This window comes from Pan troglodytes, chromosome 10 (assembly GCF_028858775.2).
Source record: "Pan troglodytes isolate AG18354 chromosome 10, NHGRI_mPanTro3-v2.0_pri, whole genome shotgun sequence".
NCBI classification, from domain to species: Eukaryota; Metazoa; Chordata; class Mammalia; order Primates; family Hominidae; genus Pan; species Pan troglodytes.
The window spans coordinates 17,697,784-17,724,082 of NC_072408.2; the positions used below are offsets into that span (position 1 = coordinate 17,697,784).

A 26,299-nucleotide genomic window follows, 5' to 3' on the forward strand; every position below is an offset into this window, starting at 1 on the left:
TGTTCATGGCACCTTTATTCACAATAGCCAAAAACTGGAAAAACATCAAATGTCCACAGGTGAATGAAGAAATAAATTGTGGTATATCTGTACAATAGAATACTACCTAGTAGGAAAAAGAACGAAATGCTGATACACAAAACCATAGATATAATTCAAAAACATGCTGCGTAAAAATAAGCCAGATACAGAAGAGTACATGATGCATTAAATTCTAGACTAGGGTAAACTAATTTGCAGATAGAAAGCACATCACTGGTTGCCTGGGGCAAAGTGGGTGGCGAAGGGCAGAAAGGAACTTTTAGAGATGATGAAAATATTCTATATCTTGATTTCATACTGTGTAAGGTATATATATATATATGTGTGTGTGTGTGTGTATATATATATGTTAAAACCCATATTCCTCATGACTTAAAGTGAGTGCATTTTATTGCATGAAAAGTATAACTCAATAAAGTTAATTTTTAAAATGTCAAGGTCAAGAAAAAGCCTAAAGAACTGTTTCAGATTAAAGAAGACTAAAGAGACATTACAATCAAATGCATTGAATTATCCTGAACATGGATTTTTAAGAAATACATATAAATGGCATTATTGGGACAACTGACAAAATTTGAACATGGATTACAGATTAGATCATAGTACTGTACTAATGCTAAATTTCCTGAGTTTGATAATTGCACTGTGATTATATAAAACAAAGCCCTTGATCTTGGAAAATATTTAGACAAAGGGACATGAAGTCCTCAATTTATTATTAAGTGGAAGATAGAAAGAGAGAAATATAAAGCAGAGCAAAATATAAACAACTAGTAAGTATGAGTAAAGGTTATATAGAAGTTCCTTGTACTATGCTTGCAACTTTCAGTAAGTTTGAAGTTATATTTTGTAGCAAAACAAATGTTTTAAAAGATGAGGTAACTTCTAGATGGGAAGAAAAAAATAACTACATTCTAGTTCACAACTGCTTTCAAAACCAGAAGATGCTGGAATGATTTATCCTATTGATAAGAAAAAAGACCCAGGATATAATATCAGAGTTCTCTAACTGGTTGTATAGGTAGTTCTGAGAATTAGAAAGAATGAATAATTCCTCAGGGACATTAAAGGAAGGAACAACCACTCTCAAAAGAGAAAATCTCCTCTTCTCCAGGAAGAAAGATGGCATCTGATCTTTAAAGTCATAGTCCAAAATAATTTTCTTTTTCTTCCTGTTCATCTTTATCTTTTGAAGAATTAACTAAGTCCCACAGTTAAAAGCAATGATTTATAATCAGAAATTATTATGGGAAACAAAAAAAGAAAACATTCCATTTTCACCTTTTCTTCTTGGCGCACACTGAATCAGAGAAAATAGAGTCTATTCTCTTCCCACAGATACAATTGTACGTTTGAATGCAATCAATAGTTGCCATTCTTGTTGAGGTCAAAAATGCACATTCTCCTCTCCCAGAAGAAAAACGCATTATTGTAGAATTACTGTAGAACAGAAAACATATGTAGTCAACTGTTTAATTCCAAAGCTTACAATTACATAAACCATGATTTTAAAAAATTCTGCTGCCTAAATGTCTAGAATATGGAAATGCTTATCATAACTTCATCACTAAAATATTTTCTTTTGCTCTTAGTCCATTAAATAGAATCATGACCTCTTAATCACACCCACAATCTCCCATTTTATTCCGCACTGACAATTTTTGGTCAGAAGGCAAAAGTACCTTGCAATATTGCAATGAAATTATGATATATTGCTTTCTTGTGCTAATTTTTTTTCAATAAAAGTGAGAGATTAAAAAAGAAGGATAGTGGCCAGGTACAGTGGCTCACACCTGTAGCCCCAGCACTTTGGAAGGCTGAAGAGGGCTGATCACTGGAGCCCAGGAGTTCAAGACTAGCCTGGGCAACATAGTGAGATCCTATCTCTACCAAAAAATACAAAAATTACCAGATTATCAGGGTGTGGTGGCACACGCCTGTAGTCCCAGCTACTCAGGAGACTGAGGCAGGAGGATCACTTGAGCCCGGGAGGTTGGGGCTACAGTGAGCTGAGATCATGCCACTGCACTCCAGCCTGGTGACAAAGTGAAATCCTGCCTCTAAAACAATTTTAAAAAAAGAGAGAGAGAGAGGAATTGAATACCTGTAACATAGATAACCAGGGCTCATGTATATATATTGTAAGAAGAAAAGGGAAGAATTGGAATATAGTCAGAGATGAGATTGTTCGATCGTGTTTTCTCTCCTTTCCTCCCCCACCCTATAGCTAAGAGTTATTAGCTAATGACAATTCTTAGAAAAATAGCTAAAGCATGACTTCTATTTTAGCAAAATGGTTAAGTGCCAGAACTACCTTCCTATTAAAAACAATTTAAAATACTGAATAAAAAATATGTTAAGCCTTCTTGACTAACTTCATAAACTGTTAAGAAGCAGATTCATACTCAGGCTGAATATTAAGTAAAGGTGGGACTGCAGAAGGGCAAGTGAAGCACTGAAGATCGTTTTTCCCTTAATGGATGTAGTAGGCTGAAATGAATTCCACTCAAGATGGAGATTCTAAGTAGAAGATAAGCTACGTAGGACTGAGAACCCAAAGGGATATACATTCAGTATAAACCACCTAGAATTGTCTTGAACCTTGGATCTAAGCAGAAAAGCCCCCACTTAAGAACTCAAAATCAAAAAGCATCCGTCATATGTTTGCATTTGCTGTATTACTTAAGAAAGTTCAAATCTGCTACAGGAAAATAAAGAAACAGGTAAGGAAGATAAATGAAACCAAGTAGTTTGTGAGGCATAGGTAGAACTCACAAGATGTGTTAGATGTGAACAGGTAAAATTAGTAACATATGAGATGTTAGATATAGATACGTAAGTAAAGTATGTGAGCACCGAACATAGACAAAAAAAGAAGGGACCAAATAGACACTAAACGTACACAAAATAAACATGAGGCTCATACAAACTCAACATTCTTGAGGTCTTAAATTCACCACCCATTGGTGATACCCATTCTGGCCTCTGCCCAAGAAACACAAATTAAATCCACAGCTGCTCATCAGGGTAACTGGAAACTTACAGCTGTGGCCAGGCTTACACATTCCTGTAAGAGAGAATCTTCCCTGTAGACAAACATGTGTGTGCTGGCCACAAAAACTTTGTGTCTGTTGGGACCCCTTACTCACACGACAAGATGGCCCCATATCATCATCAGGAGAGGATTATGCAGCAGAGAGAGTTAGGTCGTATGAAGACTGCATAACCCAAGATTCAGGGTTATGCATAACCCAAGATTCAGGGTGATCCCTTCACCCTGCACCTTATCCCAAGTGCAACAACTTATCCTATCTCTTTCCCTTTGAACTGTGCTATGGGTTTTACATTGGTTTAACCAACTGTGATTTGATCATCTTAATTTGGCCTGTGAGCCTTTCTGTTCTCTGACCTCTGGAATAGTTTGCCTGGGAGTGTGCTTGAAGGATATGATTACATCAAGGTAATTCCCTCTGTGTGACATCTTTTGCAGGTCTGCAGCCCAGAACTACAATACTTGCAGAACCCACACGTAAAATTATAATAATTAGGATTTTTTAAAAGTCAATGAATAGTTTAACCAGAACTAAATGTAAACCCAAGAGTTTACTAATAATGTACTTCAAAATAGAAGGTCTATAGTGAAGGTGTGTGTGTGTGTGTGTATGTATATATAAAATACATATGTTTTATGTGCTATGTATGTATAAACTAATTACATAAAGTAACTGAAAATAAATTTTTTGGATACTCAGAATACTCATTTGTGGTTGTGGGAGGGATCATTATGGCTGACTTAGGATGGCCCAATCACTTCATACCACCCACCTTCCTTTATGATTTTATTTCATTTTATGTACCTCATAATACATATTTCTGAGCACGTATTTAGCATGATACTTTTAAAATTATTATTAACTCTTTATGGCTCATCTCTTCCTTTTCTACCTATACTTCCTAAAACACTCTTACCCATTTTTCTAATTGTTACTAAAGACTCCTGCTTAAAAATGAGTTAAACTGTGTGAAATGAGAAAAGATTCTCTTTAGACACAATCATTTCACCCCCGCCCCCCCACCAATGTTACAGTTTGAATGCTTTCCAGACACTTACATTCCAGGAGATGTGCCATTATCAATCCATTTCCACTTACTTTCCCTTTCATCATATGATAATCCAATCCAGTAATTATTTTCATAAATCTGAGATTGAATGAAGGCCTATAATAGAAACAAAACATATTAGGTGACTAAATTCCCATCTGTTCGATGAGTGAGAACAAGGACAGGTCAAGGGGCCGACTGTTTCTATGGCCAGTACTCTGCTACTCTCCACATCATCCTTCATCCCTTTTCCCTAGAAAAACCTCTCTTCCCTAGATCCCTGCCTTTCCATTTCCCAAGGTAATTTCCCCCTCGTATTAATATAGTATTCATTTATGTTAAAAAATGGCTGTCAGTATCACTGACTATTTAAAACATGGAAAAGTTTAATATCCAAATATCTACCAATAGGAAAGTTGTTAAATATTTTATAATGCTTTATGAAACTATCCAAAATCATGCTCCAGAAGAATATTTAGGATGTAGAAAATTGATCATCACTTAATCTTCAGTGAAAAAAGGAATCCTCAAAACAAATCTATTAAAATAAAAAGGTGTGTGTATGATAGGGGCGCAGTAAAATCTTAAGCCCCATAAGAGGAAGCCTTGCTATAGTTCCATAGTTGGAATGGGTGAAGTATTTGGAAGTATTTACTATGTCTAAAATGTAGTATATCAAAGTGACATATTACATAATGTCTGATTAAGTGACTAAATATATTTTAAAATACAGGTTTAAATTAACTGTTTTACGGTATCATATGAAATTATTTCATAACTTGATATCATGAATTCTTTTATGCTATGATTTTTTAAACATTCATTAGATTTGCATATACATTTTGTGTTGTTTTCCTAAACAATAAATACAAGTTTCAGGCTAATCTTTGCAAACCTATCTCTATAAAAACATATTTTGAGTATTTGGATAACTTTCATTAGTAACAGTTTTTAAAAATTTTAAACATAATTGTTTTAAAATTCAATATTGTTATATTCAATATTGTTATCACTATTATTCCGTATTGTTACACTATATCACTATATTTTCTCTTTTTACAATTCTGTTTTAAAGATACACATCTTGAGATAATATATAAGAATGTTAAAAAAAAGAAAAAGATCTCAAAAAAAAAAGAATGTTAAGTGAATGTTACCTATGAATGCAATGAAAATCACTATTGAGGCTAATTTGTAAAGCTGTTATCACTTTTATGTTCCTCATTATTATCTCCATTTTGAAGATAGGCTCAGAGAGGTTAAATAAATACTAGAGGTCATCCATCTCCCTTTCTAAGGAGTCTGCAGTATAACCACTGACAGGGAGATGATTTGCAAAGACCCAAACAGCATCCTTAATAATAATGGTCATCATAATAGATAACGTATTGAATATTTAGTAAGTAGTAGAATTATATGACCATTAGCAGGCATTATTTCCTGGGAGCCTCTTAACTATATCATTTTTGCTCACACGACAGACACATACAAAGAATAGTTGAAGTCTCTCACTCTGGACTCCAGCCTGTCTTCAATATCTTAGGTCCAACATTGAGAAACAGAGTCCAAGAGAATAAAAGTGAATGTAAAATACGAGTTCATCTTTGTCATCTATCTTCAAAAGGGATGATCTACAATGTTGACAAGTCTGTTTACATCCCTTCCAGTCTTTCTTCTGCATGGTAAAATAATAACAGTTTACTCCACAACAGGACCCGTGGTCTTCAGAGAATTTGCCTACAGTATATAAGGTGAATCATCAAACTTCTTGTCATCTGGGATTCTGTTAACCAGAGGAATATGTTTATCAGCCCATCATAACTAAATAAAATCCCAATAGCAATCAATAATTATAATACAAAGTTCATCAAGATTCTGGAATACAAGAGATACCTTCACTCCCGTGTCCAATGCAGCATTATTCACAATAGCCAAGCTATGGAAACAACCTAAATGTCCACTGATGACGAATGGCTAAAGAAAATGTGTTATATACACAGAATGGAATATTATTCAGCTTCCAAAAGAAGTAAATCCTGCTATATATGACAACATGGATGAACCTTGAGGACATAATGCTCAGTGAAATAAGCCAGTCACAGAAGAACAAATACTTTATTATTCCAATTATATGAGGGATCTAAAATAGTTAAACTCACAGAAGCATAGAATGGTGGTTGCCCAGGATTGGAGGGAAGTTCAATGGTATAAAGTTTCAGTCATGCAAGATAACTAGGTTCTAGAGATCTGCTGTACAGCATAGTGCCAATAGTTAATGATACTGTATTGTACACTTAAAAACTTATTAAGAGGGTAGATCTCGTGTTGTTACCGCAAATACATAAATAAATGAAAGGACATGAGGAAACTTTTGGAGATGATGGATATATCTATTACTCTGATCGTGGTGATGGTTTCATTTCTGTCCAAATTCGTCAAATTGAAAACATTAAAAATATGCATTTTTGTATATCAATAATACCTCAATAAAATTGTCTAAAAATAATAAAATTGAATTAAGTTTTTAAAAAAGATTCTAGAATGTTTTCTAAATAAAAGAAAAATTTTAAAACTTTTTCTTTTCCTCCTATATTTTATACTATATTAAACTTTTAAAATACTACTCAGCCTTTAAAAATAGAGATGGTAAATTTCTACTAATTATCATACCTAAATGAGATTAAATATACAAAAATTCTTTGTAAACTCTAAATCCTAAACAAGTATTTAGTAGTTGTTGATTAACCAGGTCAATTAATTCCATCATTATGCAAGATAATAGAGTTTACTGTATGAGATTTAATATTTTTATATCTTAAGTGCTTTCAATGGTATCATTGCACAGAGTCGCACAAACATTAACACTATGGCAAATCTTGCAGATGTGCTACAGGGAGTACATACTGGTCACAAATAGACCAAATATGTGAAATCAAGGCAGAATGGAAACACACAGATGTGCATGACACACACAATTATCTTTATAACAGCATCCAAATAACAGCCCTTGTGCCCATTTTAGCACAAATATATTTTTACTGAAAACCTCCATCCATATTCTATGTCAGCAAAAAGTGGAAGTCTTTAATTTGCTCACAGGACCAAAATGATCAGAATTTTCAGGGGAGTTTACATACTAGTTCATCTTTTGGGAGCATTAATAATGTAAGATGTGCCAATGAATTTTGGGAACTGTAGGCTTTTACTAATCTAAACATGGATCCTGGGGTCCCAATCCCATATTTGAAACAAGCAAAACCTCCAAGATACCCACACTACATCTAAGAGGCACAGATTAAAAGTTGCCCAGTAGACCTCAGAGGTCGCTAATACTATCATAAGCCTGTTTATTAGGCTTCAAGGATTATGGAGGGGAAGAAATAATGCAAAATCATGCAATCTTTCATTCAAGATTTCCTTTGTACCTGTATTTTGCAAAACTTTAAAAACGATCTCATTTTCTCTATGACATCTGTTCTTTTGTATAAGGCGTGAATCCAGTTCCTTTTTCTGCTGAAAGCTATTTTTGAGAACGTCATATTTTAAAGTCTTATTTGTCAAAATCTGCTCTTTTAAGTAGTTGTCATTTTGCATGATGTACTTTTCACTACAGTTTCTTAGAATTTCCTGCCGTTGATGTTTTTCTTGAATACACTGAAAGACTAAAATTAATGGCATAGATATAATACAAATAAGTACTCATAATAATTAAATATTGAAATTTAAGACAAAAGAAAAAATTTCACTCTGACAACCATTAATCATTACTTTAATTAGTCATTACTTTGATTAGTAATTTGACATTTAGAAAGTAACACCTCAACGAACTGACCATAAAAAGGGAAACATAAATTTCTCACCATTAGCAACTTAAGTGTAGGATAAATAACATATCTGAATAAAATTATGAAGGTGACACCTTACTTCTCAGTTTAGTTTATTTTTAATAACTCATCATTTACAAATAAGCACTAAAGTAAAAGTCAGTTTGCCAACATTTAACCACATATCTTCTGCATATGAAAATCTGAACTAAGAAACATGAAGTGATAGCACAATTATTATTGGGGCAGATAGACTATCCGCAGCAGAAAAGAGAGTACGATCCAGATATGTAATTTTATCTGAATATAAAATATCAGTGATTTTTTTCAAAAGATATGAAGGAATTCAAACAAAAGGTAAAGCTTGAATTTAATATTATATAACTGCATGTGTAGATTCTTTCTTTTACTAAACCATTTCGTCATTACATACTTTGAGAAATGTCAAGAGAAAGCCATAATTTCTTTTGAACAGTTGTCTCTCAAAGAATGTTTATCTCAGATTCACAATAATCAAACCCAAATAGAAGAATACATGTATTACTAAATCCTCTATGAGAAGGAATATTACCATGTATTATACACAGTGAGACAGCTCATCACAGATTCAGAGTCAAGGTTAAGTAAATTAAAAATGACACTGTCATATGCCCAGAAAAAAATTACCAACAAAGGCCAGAGCCACCTGGGACATTCTCTGATTACAGACGGGGAACAATGGACGGAGCATGGTTAATATCTGCACGATCAGTGGTTACTGCTGCTACTCGGACGAGAAAGCTGTATTTTATTACTCACTATTTGTCACCAACACTGTGACTATCATCAGAAGAAGTAAACAGAGGATCCCAAGAGTCACTGCAATGAGGCGCCAGGGCACTGAAAATTCTTTAAATACAAAAATAAGGAAAATAATCACCAGGGGAAGAGCTCGGCTCACTACTAACCTTGACCTGAGAAACCATTTGAAACAAAGAGACAATATCCTCTAAAACTCTGACAAAAATATATCACACAAGTATATTTAAATTTGTAATCTGGAAATTACATGCATGCATTGTAGAAATCCCGCACACAGGAATAGTTCTATAGGATTTAAAAAGTCCATCCCACATAAAAGCACCAATAGCAGTAGACACAAAACATGTAGCAAAATCTAAGCTAACGTGTGTGTTCCTTCCTGTGATCACAACTAATCATGAAGAGAAAGGAAAAAGCACTCAATAATGCTAAGAAATTAGTAGTCAATAGTGGATATTCTGAAGCTGCAAATGTGGATGGGTCCATCTTTGAGGGAGTTTCTAGAAATCAACTTTTCTTTCTTTTTCATCAATTCTATTTTTCTCTAAACAATGCTATATTTATCCTTTAGCTTTTGAGATCCTCAGTGTCTGAAAGTTGTATCTCTGATTATCTCTATATTAAAGCAGCAAAAGTTATTCTCAATGCATAGTTTAACAATGACCACATTTGAAGGGAGAGAGAGAGAGCATAGAAAAATTAGAATGCCCCTTTTGATTCAAACATTGTTACTGCATCATTGCCATTAAGATGTGGTAAATACTTAAGGCACATAAAATATCTGCTATCTGCATAAAAATGTTGTTTTTAACATAGATTTTTCATTTCTTACACTTCCTCTCATACTTTTATTTCTCTAGGAAATGTCATGTTTTCTTCAGATCTAGTCTGTCCTTTGTTATCAAGGCCTCACAAATTCTTCTTGACCACATTTAAATAAAAACATTCTACTAGTTTCTCAAATTTAAAAGAATTCACTCATTTCTCCATTCTCACAACTTAAAACAAAAATACTTCTACTACTCTACCCCATTATAGTTTCTTATCACCAGCCAAGAACAAGAAGTACAGATAGGAATCTTTTTTCAAATGTCAAAAGTTTGACAATCCATAAGAAACAGGTGAATGTAAATGCTTAAAACGCATACCTTTGTCATCAGTTTTCCCAGGCCTTTGAGTATCATCAGGCCTTAATCTATTCTGTGACTCTGAAGGAGACTGCAAAAATCTCAGGGTTGAATAAATCTCTCCCTGATCATTCATCTTTAGAGTAAGAAGGTAAGTTTTGCATTCAAATCCTGAAATAGGATGGTTTCTGTTGAAAGAAAAATTAAAATGTCAGCCAATAAGAACACACCAGGATTTGATGCTGAGAGATGTATGTGTGCCTGTCTGTGTGTCTATTGGTGTGTGTTTATTAACTAAGTGCCTAAAGCATTTAGAGTGAGCCTCATTTATAGAAGAAATGAAAAATCTTTCAATACTTTTGTTAAAGTCATTTATACTTCTAGTGATCACAGCCATGATAATGAGAAAATACAGAAATGATGAGAAAAAAATCTACCAATAGATTATTGTTCTATTCACCCAGCCAATTTTGCTCAAAATATTCAACATACATATACAAATGTTAGGTAAAATTGATACCACTGTAAATCACTGAAACACTTTATGAGTTCAACAAACAAAAAATCTAATAAATTCTGGAAAAATAAAAATATCTTGGCTTTTAAAAACTTACATGTATTCTAATATACATGTAAATATAACAAAGTTCTTGCATTCTTTCCAACTATACTTGACTCTATCAGAGTGCTTTCCAAAATGTATTGCATATACCTTCTACAAAAGAATTATTTGAGGGTTAATATTGCAAATTGGTTAACATGCCAGACTCAGTGCCTTTTGCAAGATGTACTAAATAAAAATCACTTCGGTTGGAGCCCAGATAAATGTATTTTAAATCTCAAATGATTCCATGTACGTTAAAATTTTAGAAATAATCTTCCGGTATATTGCCAGAGAAGCCTATGTGAAAATAACAGTTGTCAACAGGCAGTCATTAGTGTCCATAAAAGATTCAATTGATTAATGAATGTCAATATAGAAAAGAATAATTAAATAGTAAATACCTAAAATTTACTTCTTATGTTAGTCAGTATAAAAAGATGATATCCAAGAAATGAGAAATATGAAAAAACAAATTGCACATGTAACCATATTCTTTTCTAATTTTTTTAATTTACAAAATTTTCTAACCTAGTCACATTTTCCTAAGAAAAAGAAGTATTTTCTATTATAGAGTCGTTCAAGATGGATAAAATATGTAAATCATTAGACTTAAGTAAAAAGTAATTAACCCCTCAAATCTCTATTCTGTATTTTGATAACACAAAGCAAAAATCACAGCATATTGAGAAAGAGAAAATAACTTTTTGTTAATACTGGACTACAATTTCCTTCAAAGTAGTGCAGCACTAATACAATCAGTAGCGAATGCTTTCCTATCATTTCTGTTATAATGCTAAGTCATTTGTAATTAAATGCTGTATTTCTAGAATTAGTAAGACTAAGGATAATCTGGTAGAAAGATCTGAGAAAATAAAAGTGGATATTACCTGTATCTGTGCTATGCAGTGGTGCAGGTGGAGAAAACTGATTTCAAAATGAGGGAGAAGCTGGCCTTTCGGGTCCTGGATCCCTTAGGGGCTATAACATGAAAGGCAGAAATAAATTGTCTTCGAATGATACTGTAACTCAAAATTTTCTGCCCACCTCTTGACCAAAGTGATAAGAGGAAATTGTATCATGAAAGCTGGTACTGACGGGAAAGGAAAGATGGTCAAAAACTGCATATTCCTCTATCTCAACTAACCAACCACTTAGTACTCTTTGCAAAATAATGTTCAAAATCAATATTTGAGGGCTGAAAAGATAAAATTTTGTACACATCTTTGGAGAAAATAAAACTAATATCATTAACAAAAAACTAACATACTTTAGAGAAACTGCTGGTAAAAGACACTACTAAAATGTCTACGTATAAAAATATAGACATATAAAAGAAGTGTAATGATTGAACTACTTAGCTCTTAGTTTAAATAACAGTCTCTCTGTTGGAAATGTTCTCCTATATGTCATTATTTTTTAAAAGTTCCTTTTTCTATCTGTTTATTTCAAGTAAATGTATTTTTTAAATTACTTTAAAAGATCCGTAATTCCACTATAAAATTGTGGCATATATTCTTCCAGTTTTTTTTCTCTGTATGTTGTGCTTACTATCAAGGTTGGTATCATTCCCTACACAGTATTTTTGATTTATTATTTTCTAATAAATAATATGTATTCCATTATTTCGAAGAAATTCATCTGAAATGTTATTTTAAAAATATTACTCACAGGGATAAACCATCATTTATTTAGGCAATCCCCTACTGTTGGATACTTAAATTGTTTTCAATTTTTTCTATTGTAAAATATATTTGGTCTGTACTTTTGAGTATTTTTTTAGGGAAACTTTTTAAGCATAAAATTATATGTCAAAGGCTTTATGTATTTAAAGAACTCTAATATATATCACCAAACGCCCTCCAGAAGAGATGTTCCCTTTGATGTTCCATCAGTTGTGTGTGAAAATGTGCACATTTGATTTTTTAAGAAAAAGATACTGGCAAATTATTTATCTACTTGAGTTTTCCCACGAAATCTCACTTCATAAAATCTATCCCTAAAACCTTCCAGCAAGGCCTCACATTTTCACCTATATCGAAGACTTGAAAAAATTCATTTTTGTCACTCCACCATGAGGCAGACCCTGCCAGAATGTACTCAGATCTCTCATTGACTTCCACTTTTATTGGATTCAGTCTTTTTCAATCTTCTGATTACAGTTCTAGGAAACCAATTTAAATTGTTCAAATCAGGTGATAGTGGTTAATAAGGAGTGTGGGATAGAGAGGCACAGAACAGCAGGCGAAATTGCTGATACAGGGACATGTAGTCCCTGAAGTCGGCCACATCATCATGTGCAGGCCATCAGATGAAACATCTCCCAGAGGCTAATTTTACTCAATAATGTAGGCAAAGTTTCATGCATGGAGTTTGGACGCTTCAGGAATACTTGCTGCTGGGCATTTTCTTCTTTCCCTCCATCCTGGATTGGCTTTGTCAATCCCAAATCAGAGTAAAGATGGTCCGTATCCCTTTATCTCAATGCCAAAATAATAAATAAAGGAAGTTAGTTCTGTGAGAGAAGATAGGAAGTGGGTGACGGGGGCAGGGGCTGGGGTGTAGTAATAGCGGATGTTGAAAAGGTGACAGAGATACTGTCATGTATTGGAGTACCTCTTGTGCATATAACCATATTAAAACCTCCCAACATTGACAAGTATTTATTTTCATCTCCATTTTACAAATGAGGAAACTAAAGTGAAGAAGTTCATTGACTTGCATGAGGAAACATTATTGCTAATTCTTCATTCCTGTTTAAAATCTGGCCTGACTGAAGACAGAGCACAATGGACCGTGAATTCAGAAGGACCCGGGCTTCCAACAAGGCTCTTGCCACAAAGCATGAATCCTGGAACCAGGCAAATCTGGCTTGAAATGCTAGCCCCTAGCTCCCATGTGTGACTTCAGGCAAGTTACTTCATTTCTCTAAGTCTTGTATTCACCACAGTAAAATAGTAATATTTTTTGCCATCCAAGGTTGCTATGAGGGTTAAATGAGATAAGATCCATCTCAAAGTGCCTAACTACAACCTGGCATATATATGGTGGGCTCTCATAAAATGTTAAAAATTGTTACTTGAAGTCCAAGATTCAAATTGTTCTTATCTATAAAAATTTGAACAAGTCAACCAAATCCTCAAGCCTCACTTTTCTCATAGGTTCAATAAAAGTATCACACGCTTCATAGGCTAGGACTAATGAAATTTAGCACTACAGACAGGATTTCTTACACTTCAAAATAAGTAACTGTTTTCTTGTTTGTTTTTCTTCCCCTAAGGTTCTAATAGGGGAAACACCAGGACTGCAGTGCAGAAATCCTGACGTATTATACTGAGCCAGGTTCTCTATCCTGCCATGAGGCTTGGAGTGCTAGTGCCACCATCACTCTAGAGAAACCATTCCGTGGCTGCATATCTTACTGCCCCATTCAGATAGATACTGGTTATGTTGAGGCATGTTTCTGTTTTGATTTACATCCACATAGCTGGGGAGAAGGTGAATAGTTCTCAGGATGGAGACTAGACAAGTGCAGAGCACAATTTTTTATACTTTTTACATATTGTCTCCTCTATCATAATATAAAGTCCACAAGTCTGTCTTATTCATTATTGAAACTGCAGCACATGTAAGAGGCATGATGCCTACAAGTGCACCTGATGAACAAAGTGGATCAAGTTAAAAGGAACTGACTATAAAATCTAGATTTCTTCATAGTTTTGAAAAGAGGCAGAATGAAACTGACGATGCGAAAGCCAAATTTTCTAGCTGCTCCCCTGTTTTCTCTTTATTACCAAGCTCTGAATTGCTGGAAAAGGCAAATTTCTCCTTTAAAGGAAAACACAATCAGCACCAGAAGATAACAGTCACTTCAAATGAGATTGAAACTCCCTACCTGGCCTTTTGATTAAAGAGGCACAAAGTTGGAAGTATTAAACTTTATCACATCCAGTTAATAAAACAGAAGAGAAACATAAAGAGTTTTGAATGTTCTGGTACTTTGTCTTCCAAATTCACTTTTGTGCAAAACATGCACATAACACACAAATATGAATATATGAAGTATTAATTTGCTTATCTTCTGGCTCCTTTCCTGCAAAAGCCCTTTTTATTTAGGAAACCACATATTTTACTCATTCCTTTCTGACCATACTGTTAGCTAGAAGCTTAGAACAGCTTCTAGTCACACCTTCAAACCTTCGGGTCACACTGTCAAACCTCAATGGTTTATCATTTCACAGCAGCACACTGTTCTTCCTGCCCCAGACTAAAATGAAGGATGTCTGGAAAAACCCCTAGCATGCAGGGAAGATGGTCTGAATCACTTCACTGGGAGGACTAACCTCACCCAGACAAATTGCCATCTCCTTTTTTATTTGTTCTAATGCCTAACTTTTATCCCACTGCATGACACTGAATTTCCTGGCTCTTATAGTAAAGAAAAAGATAAAACGAGGCCGAAGCAGGCACAAGGTCAGGAGATAGAGACCATCCTGGCTAACACGGTGAAACTCCGTCTCTACTAAAAAAATACAAAAAATTAGCCAGGCGTGGTGGCGGGTGTCTGTAGTCCCAGCTACTCCGGAGGCTGAGGCAGGGAAATGGCATGAACCCCGGAGGCGGAGCTTGCAGTGAGCCGAGATCGCGCCACTGCACTCCAGCCTGGGTGACAGAGGGAGACTCCGTCTTAAAGAAAAAAAAAAAAAAAAAATCTCTAGCTTGAGATTTTCTGTTTCCCTAATCACCCTTTTTGTCTTTCTTGTCTTTACAATAAAATACATTCAAATGCTCTAAGTTTAACATACATTGTCCCAACTGAACCTCTAGTAATTGATCAAACAGCAACCATCCTTCCTCTTATTTCTGAGAAACCAAACAAGAGGGCCACCTCAGGAACTAAGTTAACTATGATGACATAACGGCAAAAAAAGGATTCCCGATGGCAATTTAAGAGAAAATAGTTAAGCTGATCTGTAATTAAGACTTCTGATTCTTAAATTAGTATTCTCTCCACCACATCACACAGTTCAAATTAGGACAAGGTAGATGCCAGAGATTTTGAGTGGTAGTTATCCAACTTTACTGATCATCATACGGAAGTCAGCCAAGGCAGATTCTGAACTCACCCTCAAATCCTTCATTTACCTTTGTTGTTCATTAAATTTTTAAAATTTTCTATTCTACTTCATTATCCGTTCATGCTAGGAATCCAGTTATTAATTAAAGGGGTCAGTGGTTAAACTTACAGCACAGTCCATGCTCATAGGTTCACACATTTCAAATCAAAACGAAGTAGTCTAACAATAGAATATATAAATCATCTCAGTTACATTAATATTTACATTAAAAATATCCATACAAATAGACTCAGCCTGATACCAATGAAATACCAAAGATAAATAATCTAAAGGCAAATAATCTAAGGACAGAGCAAGACAGCAACTAATTCAACAAACTTAAAAAACACCTACTATATGGAAAAGACTGTGCTAGGGTTCTGCACTATCTCATGAATGGGGAAGAGGTGGGATGAGGTGCAGACAGTACTTGGAAAAAGTCTGATTATTTCAAGTGGTCTCTTTATTAAGGAAGGAGGTAAAAGGAACATAACCTGAGTGCAATAAAAATCTAGTTCCATATAAAACTAGTACTATACAAAATTCAGTTTCTAATGATCACTGTCCATCAGCAACTTACAATCAAATAAAAGACAGATCAAAGTATAAGAAAATTGTAGACGGTAATATTTTCCTAATGACCTAGTCTCCCATCTTGGTTTAAATTTGAGAAATTCTAGTAGATAGTGGGGACAGAGCTAAATAAACGAAAACGTAAGGAAGTTAGAGAATGGGGACAAAGACGTAAAGACTTTTCAACGTAAGCACAATTTCTCCTCAACCTTGTTCAGTTTTTAATGGATCATCTTATTCAACAGGAGCCACAACCCGTTTTGAGGAACAACCAACAACTGTGGGCCTACTGGAAGTTCAAAAGACGATTGTTCCTGTTTCTGTTTGAGGTTGACATCTAAATGCAAGAAAATTACAATACGATTTCATACTGCACAATCATCAAGGTCTACAACTGGAACAGAAACATTTTACATACAAAAGACCTGAAGATGATAGCGTACTTGCATAATGAAGTGGAAATCATTTGACTTTCCATGGCAAACCTGAAGACAATGGGCATGCATTTTGAGGAGTGAAAAGGACCATCTAGTGCTCCATGGCAAACAGGTTACCAAGCCATGCTCTAGAGCTATACTGTCCAAAGGGTAGCCACTAGACACACGTGGCTATCTAAATTTAATCAAAATTAAATAGCACTACAAAAAAAGTAGTTTATTGGCACCAATTACACCAGTTAAGTGGAAAACCAAGATTTATTATAATAGAGATATTACAGTAAAAAAGATGTTAAGTATAGAATCTAGGTAGGCATATAGGTGTTCACTTTATAGTTCTCAAGAGTTTTTTATGTTTTATCCTTTTCACGTTAGAAAAAAATTGTTTAAATAGCACCATAAATTCAGTTATACAAGGCACACCTCAAGTAATCAATAGGCCTCATTTGGCCAGTTGCTACCCTATTGGACTGCACATAGAACGTTTCCATTATTGCAAAAAAGTTATTGGACTGCCCGACTCTAGAGCCTACCTGCTCAGGAGTCCTGGCAAGCCTTCAGAAACTAATTATTCCACCCAAAATTCAGTGCTAACTTGTTCCTAGGGCAAGTGGATTATAACTACTGGAACAGTGCAACTTTTTAAGAGTGGGGCTTCAGATGGAAGAATAAAAGGAAACAAGGAACATGGTTACTAAAAGTAATGAAAGAGGAAATCTATCAGAAAGAGGTTGAAAGGAACTGGGAAACTGAAGTGAGACTCGTGGTCAATAGGAGTTAAAAATATTTATGTACACTCATACATACATGTATGTTTGTCTAAATGTTTAACAATTTATAAAGCTGAAAACTCATTTAGTTCTCCCCCCTCCCCTACAGACCAAATACATCGTGAAATAAGGAATAAGGACATAATCAAAGATATGCCTAACATGGGGTAGACTGTACTCTTGTAACACTTTAGGACCTCACTGCTTATAACTGAAAATATTTAAATGTGAATAATCCCTGAGGGGTTTGTCATAACTGTAAAAAAAACTAGACCTTGTATAAGCCCCCCAAAATTAAATCTAATCATGTATGAAGGAAATAAGGGACAATCTACACTTGCCTTTCATGGATGGGAATCTGGCTACCTATTTCCACCTAAAGTATCTTCTGTCACAGGATATATCTACCAGAACAATTTCTTATTATCTCTAAAGTGAATTAGAGACACAGCCTCCTGGAAAAAACAAAAAACTACTCTGCAATCAGGATTTGGTATGTTTTATTAGAGCAAATTTTTAACAAAAGGTGGCTTTTATTTACAGAATTTAATGTGTGTGGGGACTGTCCAACCCATGTGGACTCAAGTAAGGATAACCATTAAGCTTGCTAATGTATTTTCTTATTTTCAGTTTACATACAAATTTTTTTTGTTTGCTTCACATTCATAAAAACCCCAATACTGTAAATGACAAATAACCCCTCCCATCCCTTAATTAAATATACAAACAGCCTGAAAACATACAATTTAAATTGGTTTAATCTTGAAGTGTAATCCAATAAGACTGAAAACTAAACATTTCAAGTCTTGTACCAAATAGTAAAATACTCGAAGGCCTTCAGGATCCCTAAAATTTAAAAAGGTAAAAGTTACTTTTTCTTCCTAGGATAAAACAATTCTTTAAACTCCTAAAACAAAACAAATCAAAATCTCATAACAATTAAGTTAACAAAATTTAGGAGAAAGGAAGGATTTTGCTGACAACTAAAATGAACATACAATTAATATCTTTTCTATACGAAAAAATAGTTTCTTCATCAGTATTCATTTTAGTATTTAAAGAGTTCATATCCTTATGATTGTAATAACCACATCATAAAAATGTCTAATAAAGCAGAAAAAATAATACTGTAATGCTACCATTTCATAGAATAACTATAAACATTTTGATGTTTCTCTATTTTTTGATAACTAAAATTATTCCTTGTGCCCTTTTTTACATTACTTTCCCCACGGCATTAAAAAAAAAAATTCCCTAGTAATTTTTAATTAATTTAATAATTCTCTCCTTGTTAGACACTGGGGTTAATTTCCTATTATAAATAATACTTCAATGAGCATCTTCATGCATAATAAAGCTTTTCCAATATTTAGGAATAGTTCCATAGAAGAGATGCTCAGAAATGAAATTACTAGGCCAAAGGTGAATGAAAAATGTCAACAGTTTTTGATGCATATTACCAAACTGCTTTCCAAAAACCACTACCAATTTATAATCCCAGTAGGGTATCAATGCCACACCCTTACCAAATGTAGGAAAAGAAATTTGATAGTTTAAAAGCATTTGGATGGTCTTTGTGAACACAGATTTTGCGTCCAATAGTTATCATGCATTCATTCCTTTCTCCTTTCCGGTAACAAATATTTATTGAAAGCATCTATTATGTGCAGGGCACTATGCTAACTCTGTGGATACAGCAAGGTTCTCAAGGAGCTTACATTCAAACCAGTAAAGCAGACAAATAGGTTATTACAATTCAGGGTGACAGAAAAAAGTAAGAGCACTATGGGGACACTTTGAGGGGAATGGGCACAAATAAAAATAAGTGGCTAGGATCAGACCAAGAAAATGGGATGTGCTACAAAACCCTGGGGCAGAGGAGAGACAGATCTTGGGAAGACATCGATAGCTAAAGGATACTTAGGCCATAATGGATTTTTTCCATCTTTTTCCCAAGTATTGAGCCCAAGAAGGAAAGTGAGATGATATAGGCCTAATGAGGCTGCTATAATCCAATAAGGATTTCTTTCCTTTGGATTTGCTGATACCGTATCCACATTTTTATACAAAGTAGCTAATACAACTTGGGCATTATTATATACAGCTGTTGGATTAAAAGTTTTTGGACAATCAATGAAATACTCTGCTAACTTCTACTGAGAGACAAGATAATAAGCCTTTAATGACATAAAAATCAGAATTACATCTGCATAATAAACTGATAGGATGCCACTGAAATTATCTTGGCTAACAAACTGACTATAGTTCTAAAATGAGCCTCTGTAATAATGAAAACTTCGCCAAAATGCTTTAACATACTTACTTTGACTGATTTACATCAATAAGAGAACCTATTTTTGATGTGGTAAAAGATATGTGCTCATCTCCAATTACAATTTCAAGCTCCTAAAAAATATAGCAGAAAAATGTAGTTAATATAAAAATCTATCCCAGAGGTATCTGTATTCTTGCTACAAGCAGATCCCAATTTTAGTTGCAAGTTTTCTAGCAGCCAACAGAGGGAGTGGGGGGCGAGGGGGAAAGAAACATGGTTTCTTAGATATAAACTATATCCTTAAAATAAAGACTGCTCACGAGCACTACCCCCAAGTTTAGGACCAACAAAGAATTGCTTTCCAGAGACATAAAGAAGACACTATGAAACAAAATGACAAAGAAATATTTCTTACAATGTCAGTAAAAACTAAAGACGTCACTTTGAAGCACATGTTGTAAAAATGATAGGAGTATAAGACCATTTTTAATATGATAAATACACATTTTTTCTTTCTGGAAGATTCTACAAATAAAATGTGTAATATTAATAACCACCACCACTTTAGCACCTACTGTATGTCAGGCCCTAGTGGTAGGGACTTTGTACTCTCTGTAATCTTGAAAATAACCTTATTAACCTATTTTACAAATGTGTAATCCAAAACTCATAAAGCAGAAGAAAACACTTGTTGATATTTATAACCACTAATAATGATGGTACTTATATTTGATCCCAAGATGGTAAGACTTCAAAACTAATACTCCACAAAATAACTAAAATTAAGAACCAGTAAAAACAAAACAAAACAAAAAAAAACAACCTAATGTAGATGTTCCTAGTGTGCTGTAATTACTGTATAGATTTTCCCTATATTGTTCATCTGCAGGCCTAAAACCAATAATTAAAAAGCTATATCTGTAACGAATCTTCAAGTTAACAGACACTATTGAAGACAATCGTAGCTATTTATTTAATCAGAGGCCTAATTATGCAGTTTATGACACACACAGAATGGAGAATTAGCTAAGATGCTCTAACAGCCATAAAACCTTTGACTTGATACAAAAGGCAATTTCTGAAGCATGCCTACTCCTCCCCACTAACCAAAACCCATGAACACATCCTTAAGTGAACAGATAAAATACTAGGCTCTCCCTGAGTCTAAATGATATAAAAGGTTAGCTGCTGTGGTTTGCTTTTTAGTACATATGTGTATCTGCATAAAACAAACTGAGGCCTAAATTTACTTTTTAAAAGTGATACGATGCTTAAAATAAATACTGTTAACTATTACCTTTGCTTTTCTAAATAATGCTTCTTTAAGCAGAAGACTTAAGTTACTCCTACAGAGTGTCAGCATGTGTTAGATTTCTCCACATTTTCTTCTATTCAAAGAAGGTGATATAAAGTACAATCCTCAGGGATATACAAAAGTGAAATTAAATGTTTCTTCCTTCCAGGGGTTGTTGAAGGAATTTCTCCAAGAGTTGAAAAGACCCAATTCAGAAACCAAACTTTCTTTTTACAGAGTGAAATTAGGCCTTCAGAGTTCTTCAGAAGCCTGAGAAACATCATTTATTCTGAAGGAATATGAGAGGGAAATGCAATCATCAGTTTTAACAAAGAAACCACCAATCAAGTTTCTCTCTGGGGTATAGGGATGCACATAAGAATTTTAGAAGTTATGATTTGGCGAAAATAAATTTTACATAGTCATATTCTTAATAAAAGTGATTAACACACAACAGAAATTATTCATAACACTGCATTGTGAAAACATCCTAACGTTGGCTGGGGTGACTACAGAGAAAGATGTCTAAATTTAGAGCTATGCACTGACTCCTTCACTACTAGGAGGTAGCACAGAAAAACGGAACTAAGAGATAAAATTAAAGAGAATTTACCAGATGCCTATTAAATAGCCAGAGAATCAACTTAGACTCATTCCAAATAAATAACTGGAAACAAAATAGTATTATCAATTTTTAATATTTATACACTTAAAGAATCACTAAATACAAACCTGTCGGCCAACCCTATCAGGGGGAGGCCACAAAGCATCATCTTCTTTTGTAATTTCACTGTCATCAATAATCCTCTTCAGTTCTTCCATTACACTCTTGTGCACATAAGCCTAAAAATTAATCATAATAAAATGTGATAATGCCCACCTATGTCACCCCTCAACTCAGAAAGAAATGAGTTACAAACCCTGAATATCCAAATAGAGGAATATAGAAAAATTTAATTGATTCCAAAAGTAGAGGAGACAGAATCACTTATCCTTGATACATTGCTTTTCTTCATCTCTTGCCCTTTCCTTTCACATACATTTTTTCCCTCTTCTCATCATTACCTGTCTTTCAAACACTGTATTCTGCCTTTGCAACACTGAGATCCAAATACCCACAAGTGGTTAACTTGTGTCATCACAAGATCTATAAGGTGAACTGTAATAAATGCAAGTATACTGAGGCAGGAGAATCGCTTGAGCCTGGGAGGCAGAGGTTGCAGTGAGCTGAGATCAAGCCACTGCACTCCAGCTTGGGTAACACAGTGAGACTCTGTCCCTAAATCAATAAATCAACAAATGCAAGTGTAGTTCATGTCAAGGTTAGTTCTCTGAACTTTCTCATTCCTATGGATGCAAACATTGTATCTAATTTAAATGGAAACTCTTTCAATCTATAAATTGCCTTCTTCTTTACAATATAGCCTTAGATGTACTTTTTAAAATTCAACACAGACTTGAAGAAAATGGGCTAAATGCAAAAAAAAAAAAAAAAAAAAAAAAGACATTCACATAGAACTTACCTCTTTTCTGATCATGACATCATTTTTGTAATTGCTGTTGTTGGCATATCTAAGCTTTCCTGTGGGAAGTGGAAAAAAATCAATTTATAATAGCAAAAACTGCTAAAAAAATTAACATCATATACAATTTTGAAGGTAAAGACCATTTTATACTACTATTTTTATTAATATTTCTTCCCTCCTTGTGTAAGATCATTGCTAGACATGTAGACAATAAATGTTTGCTGGTTAAGTTTGCTGAAGTTGAAGCTAGCCAAATATTTAAACAGCCCATGCCTACAATATATATTGGGTCATTTTTAAGGCCTATTTTCTTAAGCTACATCATGAACTAGAAAGAGAATCTGCAAAAGGCACTAAGATTCCTTTAAAGTTTGTTATATGTCTGTATCGGTGCTAAGTGCCTCACCCAGAGCATTTAATCTCATCTGTAAAACAATCCCAAAAATCGGGTTTTATTCTCTCACCTATTCATAGGAGAGAAAACAAAGTTAAGTAACTTAACCAGGGTCACACAAGATTCAGATCTAGATCTACTTTCTTTCAATACTCAGGCTTTCCCCACTACACCAAAATGTTCTCTTTTAAAAATTTTTTTCCTTCAAATGTATGCATGCAATTATAATGCAGACATTTTAGAATTATGACTAGGAAGCATACAAACGATGCTTCTGGATCAAAGTTGATGAGTTTGTTAGCTAGTTTATATTTAATTTTAATCCATCATGATTGTTGTATTATCTGATGTATGCTTCCCCTTATGGCTAGTCAGTTGCCCAGACACAGCTATAATGTGCAACAGGTACTCTAAAATGATAGAAATGCCAGTCTTTGATGGCTTGGCGCCAGGCACAGTGGCTCATGCCTGTAATCCCAGCAATTTGGGAGGCTGAGATGGGTGGATCACCTGAGGTCAGCAGTTAGAGACCAGCCTGGCCAACATGGAGAAACCCCGTCTCTACTAAAAATACGAAAAAATAGCCAGGCATGGTGGCCCATGCCTGCAATCCCAGCTACTCGGGAGGATGAGGCAGGAGAATCGCTTCAATCCACGAGGCGGAGGTTGCAGTGAGCCGAGATCGCACCACTGCACTGCAGCCTGGACGACAGAGCAAGACTCTGTCTCAAAAAAAAAAAAAAAAAAAAAAAAAAAGAAAAGAAAAGAAAAGAAACGCGTCTTCGGGAGGCTCAATATTACCAATGGAAGTATGTGTTAACAGTGTAGTGGCAGATACATTGATTAGAACCACTGTTCTAGCATAAAACTTCCCTGATAATATTCAGGTACTTAATTCACGTGACCTGCTAAAAGTGATAGGGACAAGCTTGATGGTGTTCGCAGGCAGAGGAACTGAAAATAATACTACATAAAGAATAGATGAATTCAGGTAAATTTAGCTGAATTTATGGGGAGGGTAAGGTTAAATACAGTGATTAAGGTTTCTAAATAATTGCAGGGCTGGCCCGGTGGCTCATGCTTGTAATCCCAGGACTGTGGGTGGCTGACGCTGGTGGATCCCTTGACCTCAGGGGTTTGAAGCCAGCCTGGGCAACATGGGGAAACCCATCTCTACAAAAAATAACATAACATAACATAACATAACATAACATAACATAACATAACATAATTAGCTGGGTGAGGTGGCGCGGGCCTGTATTCCCAGCACCTCGGCAGGCTGAGGTGAGGGATCACTTGCACTAGGGAGGCGGAGGTTGCAGTGAGCTGAGATCGTGCCACTGCACTCAGATCTGGGTGACAGAGTGAGACCTTGTTTCAAAATAATAATAATAATAATAATTGCAGGACTGTAGTTAACGTGAGTTCTGCCTGAAATGCTTGATACTCTTCTCCTTTCCTAATATACGTTCCTTCTCTAATTTTTTATTCTTGCTCTCACAGAACATTGTCCAAAGCCTGCTTATAGGACTTAATATGCATACTGCTTTATAGTTAAATGTCTGTGCCTCCCACCAAGACAAATCTGCTTTAGTTAAATTTGTCTTACTCATTACTGTACCTTAAAATTTTGTATTTGCTTGTTGTCCAGCACAAAACGCGCATTCAAAAAAACCCAAAAAATATATATCCAAATGAACTTTCTTGTTGCAGGTAGGCAAGATCAATGTAACATTCTCTAAGGATAGCGCTGTCAGAAAACACACTGTTGCACACTACTTGGGTAGCAGTTTCACCTCATCCTCTGCTCATACTGCTCTGGAAGTCTGTTTTTTTTCTCTCAAAGGACAAGTCTCTCATTTCGAGACTCATCTCAAGAGTGCCGTCCTCTAAGAAGATCTTCCTGACTCCCTCCTGTGGAACTTTACCTCTCCCCTCTTGCTTGGTACTCTTCATGCGTCCTATGGTGAACAATTACACGTAAACACCTAAAACATATTATTATTCTCATTTGTTAACACGTTGGGCTCCTCCCCTTCAAAGAAAACACACAGCCTAAATGAAGAAAAGGTACTGGTCACCACGAGATTTTATTCATCCACTGGACCACCCGCTGGTGGGGGTGTTTTCAAAAAAGTGCTAGCATTTTCAACCAGGGCGACAATCTAGAGTCCCTTCTGGTGCACTGTTACAGAATTCTGATTACTGTAGGTTCAGCTTCTCAGTTTGTGACAGGATTAGCTTTAATTTATTGCAATTAATTCTCTTTCATTTATAAAACCAACTTACGCCTCCTCTATTCTTAAACTCCTATTTCCTTCGAGGGAAGCAGTGGCCTCCGCCGCCTGTACCCTCCACACCACCCGGCCTCGCTCCCCTTTCCCAGCACCGCGTGCCGTGGGCCTCTTCTCACCGTCCGGCCGAAATTCGAACTCCAGAAACTCGTGCCCAAACTTGCCCTTGTGCCCTACGTAGTAGCGCAGGTAGAAATCGCTAGCCATAGCCATTTTTGTACCCGGGAAGCCCGCCGAAAACGCAGCCAACGTGTCCCCCGGCGCCTTGCAGTGACGTCATCGCGCGGAATAAGTGCGTCACCACAGGCGCTTCTCTTCCGCCTGCCGTGCAGCCCTAGACTAAATCGTGAAAGCCGAGTATCGCGTGAGAGTCCGGAGGCGCTGAAGGGAGGATCGCAGCGCCGTGACTTTCGCTTTCCTAGGAATGGAGGCACATTGTTTTCAAAATAAAGATTACATTATACTAGCAAAGATTAGAAATGTGAGCATATGATAGTCTTTTTTATGGACTTAGAGCTAAAGGTTTGCAAGTCACTTTTACTTTTCTGGTCTCCCAATCCTTGCGGCGTTTGTGAGGTGGATGTGGCTCTATGCCCCCTTTAACTGTGAGCTAAATAAAGATAAAGCTTAGAATCGAAATGGCAGACCGGGAATATAAACCATTTTTCTTACTTAATTTCTAACAGGGTGCTTTCCCTTTGGATAGCGATTGGTACTTACCCGGGACCTATAAGCCTATAATAATAGAGACAAAGTCAAAGGAATCCAAGTCTTAAAACACTCACACCCCCCACCCCAACACCTGAAAAACCCTGACAGTCACCGTGCTTTTTTTAACAGCAAAACTTCTAAGGCTCTTAATTCATTCAATAAGGGTTAACTTTTAGTAGCCTGTGAAGTTTTGGCAATTTGACTTAAGATACAATAATGGTTTAGCCCATTATTGTTTCTCGCCAGATAGAATTAAATTGGGGGAATGAAAGAATGCTCCAGTGTGGCGTAGTTTTTAAGGTAAGGGAAAGACTTTTACACAAAGTTTCCTTTTCAAATATTATTGATCACCCTTTTGTTATCAACACACAGAGTAATCCTATCTGTCGGTTGACAACCTTCAGTGATTTTT

The 26,299-nt window shown here is 35.3% G+C and overlaps 1 protein-coding gene across 10 annotated transcripts; it reads right to left on the bottom strand.

The window, feature by feature from the left end:
* Positions 1–25,467, bottom strand: MAGOHB (mago homolog B, exon junction complex subunit). Of its 10 annotated transcripts, XM_063786341.1 has the most exons (11): positions 21,695–21,807; positions 20,966–21,251; positions 19,717–19,799; positions 11,387–11,477; positions 9,917–10,083; positions 8,766–8,855; positions 7,569–7,805; positions 5,738–5,880; positions 4,154–4,260; positions 1,324–1,482; positions 1–106 (listed from the first exon to the last, which is right to left on the bottom strand). In XM_063786341.1, the coding sequence occupies exons 5-11, from the start codon at positions 10,029–10,031 to the stop codon at positions 103–105; spliced, it is 855 nt and encodes a 284-aa protein (XP_063642411.1). In that variant the 5' UTR covers positions 10,032–10,083; positions 11,387–11,477; positions 19,717–19,799; positions 20,966–21,251; positions 21,695–21,807; the 3' UTR covers positions 1–102. The 10 variants fall into 10 exon arrangements, 8 of the variants coding, with proteins under 8 accessions (XP_063642411.1, XP_063642412.1, XP_063642413.1 ...); XR_010148266.1 differs by having other exon boundaries at positions 1–1,482; positions 5,656–5,880; XR_010148267.1 differs by lacking the exons at positions 1–106; positions 5,738–5,880 and having other exon boundaries at positions 1,363–1,482.
* Between the last annotated feature and the right edge of the window lie 832 nt (positions 25,468–26,299).

Coding starts and splice junctions, on each gene's coding strand:
- MAGOHB (XM_063786341.1), bottom strand. CDS start 10,031: ATGAATGATCAGGGAGAGATTTATTCAACCCTGAGATTTTTGCAGTCT. Junction 7,806..8,765: donor CACAGTGTTGGTGACAAATA/GTGAGTAATAAA, acceptor CATTAATTTTAG/TCTTTCAGTGTATTCAAGAA. Junction 5,881..7,568: donor TAAAGTTTTGCAAAATACAG/GTACAAAGGAAA, acceptor TATATACTGTAG/GCAAATTCTCTGAAGACCAC.